At 37.5% G+C, this 12,349-nt stretch overlaps 1 protein-coding gene across 2 annotated transcripts in view; it reads right to left on the bottom strand.

Annotated features, from left to right (window-relative positions):
- The window catches only part of LOC108135918, a 57,797-nt gene that overhangs the window by 17,398 nt on the left and 28,050 nt on the right, over positions 1-12,349 (bottom strand). Inside the window, exons 1-2 of one of the 2 annotated variants that reach the window (XM_017256860.2) lie at positions 7,061-7,899; positions 1,574-1,666 (exon numbers count right to left, since the gene is read on the bottom strand). In XM_017256860.2, coding sequence (XP_017112349.1) covers positions 1,574-1,666; positions 7,061-7,246 — 279 coding nt within the window. In that variant the 5' untranslated portion in view covers positions 7,247-7,899. Of the gene's footprint in view, positions 1-1,573; positions 1,667-7,060; positions 7,900-12,349 lie in introns of those variants that run through there. The other variant, XM_017256859.2, reaches the window with a different exon arrangement.

Below are 12,349 nucleotides of genomic sequence, written 5' to 3'. Positions count from 1 at the left end.
CAAAATATTAAAAATCAATAATCAATCAATAATTAGTTTATAAATTTAAATGTACAATGATTTATTTGAGCTTTAGTTTTGTTCTCTTAAAATGAGTAGAAAATCAGTTCTGCCAATATTAATTTATAAATTTTATTGTTGTACAATCATTTATTTTTGTTTTTTATTAGGCAAGTCTTTTTAGTGCTTTCTTTAATTTTTTGAGAGATGCTTAATAATAAGTAAATCTCAAATCAATAAGTAAATATCAAACAATCAACAATTGACATGCACAGCAATGTTATATCTTATCTTGAATAAATTAGTATAAGGCCAGTGGAGTTTATTGACTCCCTCTACGATTTCCAAAGGGCATTTGCATAATTGCGCCTGACTCGAGTTTAATGTATGGTTTAACGAGGTGAGAACACGACAAACGAGCCGCTGGAAAGGCAGTCACGCTAGAGGGTCCTGCAAGGGTCCTGAAAGGCGTGACCAGTGGCCCAGGACTACAGGATCCCATGACTTATCCTGGGCAGCGATCTAAACACCCCCGGACATGCGAAGTTATGGTGGAGGGGGTGTGAACCTGCCAGGTATAGTCATTCAGTGTTGCATTTTTTCGGGATTGCCGATTTAAGGATTTCACATTTTTTCCCGCTGGATTTCCCCAGGCTCTGGGAAACTGAAAAATTGGAAAACACATAGAACACAAAGCCTGGGGAAAAAACTCACAAAACGCACTTGAGCAGCTGAACAGATGAACAGTTGAACAGTTGAGAAAGGGGCTGCGTGTGAACAAATTGTGATTTTTCCGGAGACGAAGACAAGACAGCATGTTGGCAATTAAGGTGCTGCCAAGCAGTCGGAAATCGGCTGCGGAAAATCTGTGGAAAAGCCGAACAGGCGACTGGGAAAAGTGACCTGACCCTGGCGTTTAATTGCTTTATTAGGGTCTTCAGGCTAACGAGCGAAAAACCTGAGAGAATTTAAGACATGGCCGTAGTCCTCAGTGGCGCCACCTATCAGGGAAAACTTTCGGTAGGTCCAAAAGTATGCTGTAGATTTATGTATAATCTGGAAACTTCGAATTTCTCAGTTATAAATGGCAGCTCAATCAGTTATTATATACAGTAATAAGTAATATTTGATTTTATATTAAAATTGTATACCTAATTAATATAATTATAGTAATAATGCGTTTTTGGGATTAGTAAATTATATATAAATTATATTCGTTCTTCTAATTTAATATTTCTGTGTACTTCGTATATTGCCTTACATTTACAAGAATTTGTTTCATATTTAAAATTATTATTTAAACGAAACTGTTCCCAGGAGTCTTTTTATGCCCTTCGATTGGTTTAAGTCTTGGGTGGCTTGGATGGATGTCTTAGATAACGATAATTTAGTATTTGAAAGATAATTTTGTAAGACTCAGTTTTCTTGATACTATTTGTTTCTTAATAATGTCACAAAAATATAAATGTTTCATATTCTTTAAAGATATTTTATTTAATAATATGTTATCTGTTCTCAGCAATGTCTTTTATGGTTTGCGTCTTGGTTACCGAATACCGAATTTCGAACTTACCTTTAGAGCGCAGAAGATGCAGTCTTGGCCACCGCAAACGTGCTGATTTAGGCCGCGAAACGATCGTCGAAAGGCGTCCAGGTGCCACAAGACCTGCAAAAGAGAACGGACGGGTATTACCAACTTGGTTTGGATGGGTTTGGTTTGGTTAACAGAGAAGAGAGTCAAGTTTTGGGGCCGCAACAGTTATCTCCATCAAATCTCTGTGTGTATAACAGAAGAGAGGCCCAAACCGGTTAAGACGACGCCATCTTGCCGACGATATCTTCTGTGTGTGTGTGTTTGTGTGTGTGTGCTAAGACAAAGGCTCAAACACCGAACGCTCAAGAGAGTTGCCCAAAAGTCGCGCCACAAAGTGCTGGCCAAAAACCAGTTTCGTACTCGGCCACAGTCACCGTCGTCGTCACAGCCACCGCCACAAAACTGCAAAATGCTTAAATAGCCAGCCAAAAGCCATCGAAATCTTGGACTTCTCAGACGCGGGTTTTGAGTTTTGAGACTGAGACCGATACTGAGACTGGGTGGCCGGGTAGCAGACCGATCGAGACTGGAAAACCCGTCTGAAGTTTCTCTTCGAACGCGACTTTTGGCGGCCTTTTCGTTTTTCGTCTTTCGCTGTTGGTTTCGTTTTTTGAAGTCAGAGTTCAGCTAGGATGAATCACGGCCCCCAGTCGTCGATCTATCAATTAAGCCATGCCAAGGGCTGTAATTAACAATCGGCCAGGTGAGAGCTCCGCTCCCTTCTAATGCCAAAAAGTACGATTCAATTTGGAGCAGCTCCGAAAAATATATAACACACAAAAAAAAAAAAAACGGAAACCGGTCAGCAAACAGTTAGAAAACTTAGGCACCCATATAGTATATAGTAATGTCCAGTCGCGGCAGCTGCCATACCCACAAGCCCCCAATTCCCCAGGTCCCCGCTAACAAAATCTCCGAGCACGAGCCTGTTTTTTGGCCAACAGAAAAGAAATGCTTGGTCAGCCGTTAAAAAAAAATGGTATTAGACAGACACCCAACTGAACACCGATATGTGTATGTATAATAAAAGTTTGCTGACCAAACTGTTAGAAGTAAAACAAATCCTATTACGCCTACAGTGATTCACCAACAATTCATGGAAAATCACAATTATTGGAAGACTTTGCTACAACAAATTTTATAACTATAAAATTCGATTACAATGAGGGGATAGTTTGCCATTTACTCTAAAAATAAATAAAACTAAAATTGGAATTGTCTGATTTTAAAAACAACAATCAAATGCGAAATATAATAAATCAAATAAAAGACCATTTTTTACAGAAAGGCAAAGGCAATCAAAGAGGTGAAGAATAGGAAAACACTGTGCACAAAGCGAAGGAAAGAAAATTATTTCCTGTCTTTTTGGGCATTTACAGGCTAATTAATCCCCCCATTCGATGGCCAATTGACAAGTTCACCAAAAAAGGAAGTCATTAGTGGGTCTCTTCATTCTCTCTCTTTCTTTCTATATTCCCTCTCTCTTTCTTTCTCCCTCTGTTTACTGCCGGAAGATGACGCTTAGCGCGTGCTACTGAATCTACTAAGCCTACTAAATCTACTGTATCTGCTAAGCCTACTACACCACTGAATTTACTAAAGCTACTGACTGACCCACGCCCATTTTGCAACCCACACACATGTAGACCATAACAATGTAAAGTGAGCCAATTAGGCGGGAAAAACTTAAATCGAATTCGAGTTAGTTTACATTGCCTGCCCATAAGTTGTATGTGGGTGGTTCCAGTGGTTAAGTGGTTCGGTGTTTCGGTGGTTCGGTGGTGCAGCCCACGTGTTTCCCCAACGGAAGTGGATTGGATTGGAGGAGGAGGGCGGTACTTTGTGGGTGTCCACAGGTCATTCTGGCGGTGATATATAGCCAACTGGTGGATTCACGACAACAAGTGAAAGATGGGGAAGATCGTGACAGGTTCATTGAATGCATATATGCAAATCAACGCTTAGATAGTCAAGGCGGATATATGGTCTTAATATTGATTGTTGTTAAAACGCTGATTTTTGTATAATATAACCAATTAAATCAAAAATTAAACTAAACTATTTATATGTTATAAGAATTTAAGTTTTTAAAATTGCAAAAAAAAAAAAATGTGCTAAATATAAAATGAAATAAATATGTTTTCTAACAACCTATTTTCGGTAACCAACCTTTGCAACCTTTGCTCAATCTATTTCCCCCTTGTTTTTTTTTGTATCTCCCGCATCTCGGCCATTTTTAGGCGAATCTCTTAGTCTTTTGCCATGACTTGGCAGTCTGATTTTTGGTTACATAAGCGGCTTAAGTTGGCCAGCAGCCGAGAGATGGAAAAGATGAGGAAGAACTTGCTACGGGGAAATGCGAAACCTAAGACGAAAATCCAATGACTTAGGCGACAAACTGCCAGGGAAATCTACCTTCCTTCCCCTTTCCCCTCTCCTTATACCCCAGCCACCTTTAAATTTTCTTTCTGCCACTTTTTTGACCAACAACCAAATGAATAAAATGTGCTTGTGAAAGTTACCAAACGAAACCAACCAAAAAATGCCCAAATAAAATTTCCCTTCGAAGCAACAACTATTCGGCTATAAGTCGGCCATAAAAGAAGAAGAAGAGGCAGATAAATTAAAAAAAAAATAAATGTTAACTTTGATCATAATTTATGCTGAACCTGTTGCTGCGGCTTCGGATATTTGTTGCTGGTTAGCAACATTGGATTTTTGTTCGATCGCCGCAGCTGCGCATATTTGCTGTTGTTGTTAAGGCCCCCAAACCACTAAATATTACTATACACATGTACAAATTGTATACGACTCTGGTTTTCATATGACAAAATACGTATACGATTTTCAATTTAATACATTATTTTGTGTGCTTAACTTTAAATTGCACTTTATTTACAAATATAATTTCTTTGAATTTTATTTCTTTTTTAAATAAGTATTTTTGTATTATTTTCATATTTGTTTTCATATTAGTTTTTAATTGAAGTATTAGTAATTAATTTCTAAGTTGATTACATAAATACAAATATAATAAATACTTTGAGAAAATGTTATTTTTTTATATTGTTGATAAAAGGAATACAATTTAATCGATCCTTAAAAATGTTTTGCCTTGGAATGTTTACTTTTATTTTCTCCTAAGCTATATGAATTTTATTTTGTGTGCACTTTATAGCACCCCCACCCCCTTCGACGGATCCATCGCAGCCTCATTCGAATTGATTAGCATACTAGTTTTATTTATGTGGAGTTTCTTTGTGGATATAGTAAATGTGCAATACATTTTCACGAGTGAGCTGGCTTTGTCTTTGGCTGTGTGTCACTTCCGCGCTTTAAAGGAGACAACCACCACCCACTAAAAACCCCCTCCCCCCCTTATGCCCTTCGCCCCGTGTGAGTCTCTTAGTCGAGCGTAAAACAATTGCGGCACGTTAGGGTTAATGCTTGCAACGCGCTGACTGACATAATTAAGTTAAACAGAAAACACAACAAGAGCACGTAGGCGGAGGAAATTCAATTAAATTAAAGCGAAATGTTTAACGAGACTTGTGACAACATGAGGAAGGGAATGGAAATGGAAATGGAAATGGAAATGGAAATGGAAATGGAAGGAGATACATGCAATACAGCAACAGTTGCACAAGCATTTAGATATTTCTCAGGATAAACAACAAGCTGGAACCGTGACAGGTAGAAGAGGAAAGCAGGTAGATATGCACACAGATCCCTTTCTACGATCTCCCAGCATTATTGTGTCACGCTCACATAAAGCATATCCCATGCTATATGGCACACTGAGCAATCCAGGAAACAATAGTCCGTAAAGGGATCTCATCTGGGGTTTCGATCCGTTCTGCGGTAGGCTCAAGTGCTGTCCCGCTGAGTGAGCCAGGATATAGCCTAAGCCATCGATCAACCCTCGCCTCTCACAAACACGCACACACACACACAGAGAAGCCTAGAGTCCCTTGAGGTTTGTTTAAAATTTAGCAAATCAGCTATTTATACCATTCCATCACAAAACGGATATAATTTACAAAAGCATTCATTCATTGAATATATTGATTTTATATCATACATTATTATAAATTATTTAATAAATATATTGATTTTATATCATATTTTATTATAAATGTTTTATTGAATATATTTATTTTATATCACATATTATAACAAATTATTTAAAAAAAAAATTGACTTTATATCATCATTTGAATCAAACACAAGATTAAAAATTTACCAACTGAAACATATACATCTTTTTTTTGGCGTATTCAAGTACTAGTGCTAGTTACAGGCACAGTTTTAGTAATAGTTATCGTACTCGCTTTTTTTGATTATGTAATTCGCGTAAATGGAACTGGTCGCTTTATAAACGCCTCACTTTTCGCCGTGTTTGTTTTTCTTTCACGGACTTGCAAGTTTTTGGGTGGGGTTGAGGTTGAGTAAGGTCCGTTGTTACATGATCATCTTGTGCGACACATTTGCACTTTATGCCATCGCTTGCCAACCTTTCCATCGACTGGAGTTTTGAGTTAAATGGAGTTTGGCACGTTTATTATAGGGGATGATCGCATGACAGCTTGATCTTCAAGATCATCATTGGCTTAATTTTCCCGATAATTGTCAGCGATCGATTCGTTTTTATCTTCATTTTCCAATCCATGTGGCACGTGATGGGTTTATTCACAATTAAAAGACATGATTTCCTTTCCTTTTGTTCTTTTTTTTGTATTATTCGGACTTTCTTCTTTTATCTTCTAATAATTTCCCTACTTCTTGCAAACTTTCTATGAAAAGTAGGTGCGTTTTTAACTAATTTAATGGCAACTTACTTGCTGTAAACTTCAAGACTAGCCTTACCATTTTTACGTACTGATTGCAGACATATTCTTTGAGCTCTTTTTTTATTGCCAAAACGAAGGATCTCAAATACAATTCTAGAAACATTTTATGGTTTCGGTTCCTTATAATAACAAATCGTATTAATAAATTTTTGATCATTAAAGAGCTGTATTTTGATATTTGTGACCTATCTATGGGTACTCTTTGGCTTTCAATTCTCAGCTGCTAGATCTTATATACTTTTCCTCTAGAGAACCTTTTCCTCGTTCTACTATTTATCATCCACCATCAAGTTTATCATGCCCTATTGCCCGCCACTTTTTGTTTTTTTGGGGGAGAGACCTATAGAGACAATTAAAAGTGCGCCTACAACGAAAATAGTTACACTTTTGTGGCTTTTGTCAACTGCAGTCGCGTTTTAATTTCTCACTTTTCTCAGAAAAGGGAAAAGACTTTTGTGTGTGTGTTTTTTATTGGGCAAGCTGACAATTTTCATTGTCGGAAAATGTTCTTTATGGTTGCGCTGTTTGCGTTTCGTAGTTCTGGTTTATTTTTTTCGACTGACCCCCGGTGACCTCTTTTGTTGATTAAACGTTTTTTTTTTACTTTGGTTCTTACCTTGCAGGTCTGAAAGAATGCGCCAATATTGTTGTTTCTGGCATTGATTGCTGATGCATTTGATGTCGTTGTCGTTGTCGCTGTTGTTGTAGTTGTTGCCTGCTGTGGTTGCTGCTGCAGCAGCAATTGTTGTTGCTGCCCCAATGGGGCATGTGGCATCGAAGTTTTAATGGCCACCGTATCCATGCTGAAGGTTGTTTTGTATTTAGCCCGAAGAACTTTTCAGCACATTGTGTTGATGTGTTTTTGTTGTTGTTGTTGATTGTATTTTGGGTTCTTCCACAACTTCCGCAAAATGGGAAAAACAAGAAAAAGAAGCCAGCAAGGGAAGTTGCCGCAACGCAACCCTTTTGAGTTCTTAGGCAATTTCTTGGTTTTCTTCTCGTACCTTTTTTGTACTTTTCGCACCTGTTTGCGTTCACTTAGCTGGTTTTTTTTACCTTCCTTAGGTTTTTGTAGGTTTTTTAGCTTTTCCACAGCTTAGTTACTATTTGTTGTTATTGTGGCTCTTTTGGCTTTAATGTCACGCTCACAAACACACTAGCACATAGAAACTCAGACGGCTTGAAAGAGCAACTTGGCTCTGAGAGTACTTCGTTTTTGATTTCCCTTGATTAATCTTCTTTTAACATTTCACACAGTTCACGAAAAAACAATTGTTTCTTTCTCTTGGTTTCACAAAAAAAATTATTTTGTTCAAAAAAAATGGTTATGTATTGTTGTTTTGGTACAACAAATTGTTTTGTTTGTTGTTCAACAAAAAAAAAAATAGTGTTTTGTTTGAAGCAGCGACGGCGACTGAGCGAACGTCTTTCGATGTTGAGAGCACAAACAACACTAAACATTAAACTCAAAGCGACCACAATTTCCCCAGTTCGAAGTCGGCGGCTCAAGTGGGAAATTTCCTCGCTCTTTTGGGGTATTTTTAAGCTGAAGAGGGAAATCAGCGCATTTATTGCATACTTTTGGATGGTTGATTAAAATAGGTGATATTTTATGTCCTGGTTTTGTTTTGCACATTTTAATTTAAATTGAAAATATCTTTTACCTTTTTATATTTAATTATTTAAATTAATCTAACGTTATTTTTTTATTTCAGAATTGATGAATTTCCTTTGTAACACTTAATAAACTATAGGCACTAATAATAAGTACTTTCCAAAAGATTTTAATAAAAACCATATGACCCTTTAAATATATAAAAGCAAATATCTAATAGTTATATGGTTTTTTCTACTTGCTAAAGTTAAAAAACCAATATAAAAAAATTCTATACAACTGCCAAAACGTCCAGTTCCAAGGTCTATACAAATATCCCGATTCGAGTTTGAGCCCAAGCCAAGTTCGAATTTCTAAGAAAAGCTTAAAGTGAGAAAATAACCCAATACTTAAGGAAATGCGCTCTTTCTCTCAAGACAAGTTCGAACTTCTGTACTCTCGCAGTAAAAATTCCCCCGGCAAATGAACTTTCTGACCAAGCCAACTTGGAGCATGTCTTGGGAGGCTTTATACGAAAACCAGAAATCTTGAAGAGTGGCTTGCCCGATTCGAGTCACAAAATGGCGTCCGTTAAGATCAGCATAGAAAACGAAAAAGCAGAAAAAAACGATAAAAACAGAAAGACAGAAAAATACGTAAATGAGAAAAAGGTACAGAGCGAACGAACAAAAAACACGTTTTTCAGACTTAACGAGTTTTGTCGCAGTCGCTGTTCCAAAATCAACGTGCAACAGCAGCCAAAAAGGTAGAAAACGCGAGAGAAACGCGAATAACAACAACAACACAACAACAAAATATTGTTATTGAGGTTGCCAAAGTGGGCTGTCTAAGGAGGATGGGGGGCGTGGCAGTTGCGGGGGCAGATGCTGGTGCTGGTGGGTTCCTATATAGTGTGTACATACAGCTGCGGTCAATATAATATTAGTTTTTAGCTTATGAATATAGCAAATTCCAGATAAAAGAAAATGTATAATTATTTTCTTATATTGTTAAGAAATAATTTTTTACAATAGTTTCAAAACTAAATTTTCAGATATTGATATAAATCATTTTCCTTTAAAAACTAAAACAATATCAAGGGTAAGCGTTGTGATAAATTCAAAGAAGAGTTGTCGTATGCTTTAAAGGCATGTTTTGGGCACTTTACATGGTCCCACTACTATTATTTTGACCGCAGCTGTATGTAAGCATAGTATGCTCGTGATGCTGCAGACCTGGAGGCTGAGGTTGCTTCTTCATCATCATCTTGTCTTCTCTTTTTTGTTGTATTTCTCCTTTTGGTTTTGGTCTTCTTTTTTTGTTCTTGTTTTTGGTTTTGGTTCATGGCCCATTAGCTTTTGTTTTGGGGGCCAGTTTCTTCGGGGCATTTCGTCGATTTGCGGGAGAAGCCTTGTTTATGTGGCACTCGGGGCAGTCAGGAGAATATTGCGCGCCAAAAGCCTCGACAAAGTCGAAAATCGAAAATCGAAGCCAAGCCAAGCGCGCCTTCAAAATGGAAGCTTATCATTAAACAAAAGACGCGAGATGGCCAAAAGCCGCTTAGGGACTAATCCCCCCGTCGATTCCCTCTTTTTTTATAGGTGCAGAGAGAGGAAAATATATCGTCATGAATTTATCATAAGTTGGCTATGTCACACACTTTTTTTGGTTATTAAAATCAGAATTAAAACTTTTAAAGTTATAAAAACAAGACTATTTATACTAATCCATAACTGAATAAATATATTATATAAAATATCAATCAAATCTTCCAAATTTGATTAAATCTGTAATATTTTATTTGTAATTAACTTTATTTTAGAATAATTGATAATACTTTTGAATATACATTATTTAGCTCTAAAAATCATAGTGTTGAATTAAGCTTTCAAACTTCGTTTTAATAATTACATCGGATCTTAAACTCAGACTTAATGTTGACAAGCTTCCTATTTTGTAAATGTGTATAAACTGACTCTCCTGGTAGACTTCTCAGATATTTATCCATATTATTTTCAATTGAAGTGATTGAAAATCTTTGGCAAGCCCAGCTGACAGTTGCGAATTCGGCCCGAACGTTGAAAATTATGATAATTTTTATGTGTAGTTGCTGTCGTCGTGCCACAGCAGCCGGCAACAAATTGTGGCAATTACATTGGCATTCCTTTGGCTCACATAAAAGCACACACACAAACACCTGCTGCTCTCTGGGTTGGCTAATTAAGTTGAATTTCAATTGCCGCAGCTGCCGATTCTTAAAAATCACTTGTCGCCTTCGATTTCGATGTCGATGTCGATTTCCCCCCTAGCAAAAATCCAAAGAAATCCGACGAAATTTTCCCCACCGTCATAACAATTTGCAATTTTCCATGCTGCCAACCGCTAACGGCCCAAATCCATCAGCTCATTATGGCCAGTCCAAAACTGGGCGCAGTGGGGGCGTGGCCGGTGGGAAATATGGTATAATGGAAGGATAGGAAGGTCGCCTCCAGTCACCGCAACTTCGCAACTCCGCAACTCCGCAATAGTTGATCTACATTAGTCGGTTGCACAATCAAATCGGTTTCGCCTGGTTAGCAAGGCAGGTGGAGTTGGATCTGAGTACTTTGGTTGGACCAGAAGTGGGTGGTGGTCAGTGGATGCCCGGAGATAGACATCCAAAGATATAGCCATGGACTCATTAAACACACAGACGAAATGTGCGCAACTCAAGGAAAAACAGTTCAAACAGTAACAAAAATGGCGAGACTTACAAATAATTTAAATAGTTAGACTTGGGATAAAACATTTCAAGTAACTGTGTCAAAAAGTGGTTGAATTCCTTCATATTTTTATTTTTAAACCATGCCTACTGCAATTTAACTTCAATTTTAATTCCCTTTTCTTCGAACCTTTTGTTCTTGAAAAATACCTGACACGTTCCACGTACTTGTTTCAGTTTTGAAAAAACCATCTGCATTTGCAGGAGCAAAAAGTCCTTGCAGCTGAAACTAAAGCCCGAAAAAAGGGCAGCTGTCTGTCTGAAATTTCGAAGATAAAACTGCAAAAGTGGTCGGTTTAAAAAAAGGGAGGAGGGGGGATATGAAACTCGGTTATAGAACTTGGCGGCTGCCAGCCAATTTATGTGCACAAATTAACAAGCGAAAAGAAAAGAGGACAGAGAGAGAAAAAACGGCAGCATAAAGGCAATCAAAAGGCTGCCACATAAATTTATGAGCTGCGTCACAAGAAATCCCCGCTGTGGCCGAGAAAACTAGGGAAAAAGCGAGGATATCGGGGGATTTCAAGGGGATATCGGGCCCATGGACGCGTGCTGATCCATAAAAGGGGTTTCCAAAGGGGTTTTCGAGGGGTTTACAAAGGGGTTTTCGAACGGGGAGCCAACGAGGGATCATCGCGCGCGCGCTCATAAAACTTGAAACCAGGAAAAGGAGCCAAAAGCTGGCCAAACTGGTTCTTCTTTTGCCCCGCGAAAAAAAACTAAAACAACAAGCAACGCAACATGTCCTGCTGCTCTTTGGCTAAATTTAGCACGAGCTGGCCATCAAGCTCAGCTGGCTGAAAAGGGTTTAAGCCAAGTTAAGAGCAGAACTCCAGTTTTTTGGACTTTGTACGCCCAGCATGTTGTTTGCGCGCCATTTTCCAGTCGCAAACGAGCGCTAACAAATAGTAAACAACAGCCAAATGCAATTGCAGTTGGCCATCTAAGTACTGCAGTACATGTGTGCAGTTTTTTTTTGTACATATATATATATAGTATAGCCTTATGCCCAAAGTTGGACATTGCCCACTGGGGGCACTCACATCGTAGGGTTAGAAGAAGCAATCATAAATCAAGAAATACGAATGGTTAGGAATAATAATTAGTTGGGGGTCTCACTGGTTAATGTCTGATTTAATATGATACATCATTTATCTATAAATTGCATTTTTTATTTATACAAAAATAGATTTTTCTAATGAATTTATTTCGTTTCGTAACATTGAACATATATATGTATTACCTCGAACTTTACAAGTTAGGCTAAAAATGGCTTAAGAACTTGTATAATATTAATAATTAATTATTTTAATAATTGTTAAAGACAACTATTGGTAATTTTGTGATTTTATTACAACTGTTGATTATTTTAATACAACAAATATTTTTAAATAAATATGACTAAAACCAGGTGGTTTGCCTAAATATTTTAATACTTACAAAAAGTTTTACAAAAAATAAGACGTTTAATCAGTTAAAACCTAGATGGATCAACTGATTTATTCAAGCCTTTTTCCCAAACTCAAGGAGCAGCCCTCCTAACAAAAAAA

Source organism: Drosophila elegans, unplaced genomic scaffold, assembly GCF_018152505.1.
Source record: "Drosophila elegans isolate 14027-0461.03 unplaced genomic scaffold, ASM1815250v1 contig_149, whole genome shotgun sequence".
In the NCBI taxonomy this organism is placed as follows: domain Eukaryota; kingdom Metazoa; phylum Arthropoda; class Insecta; order Diptera; family Drosophilidae; genus Drosophila; species Drosophila elegans.
Note: the sequence above shows the minus strand (reverse complement) of the source record. Positions and strands in the feature narration are given on the sequence as shown.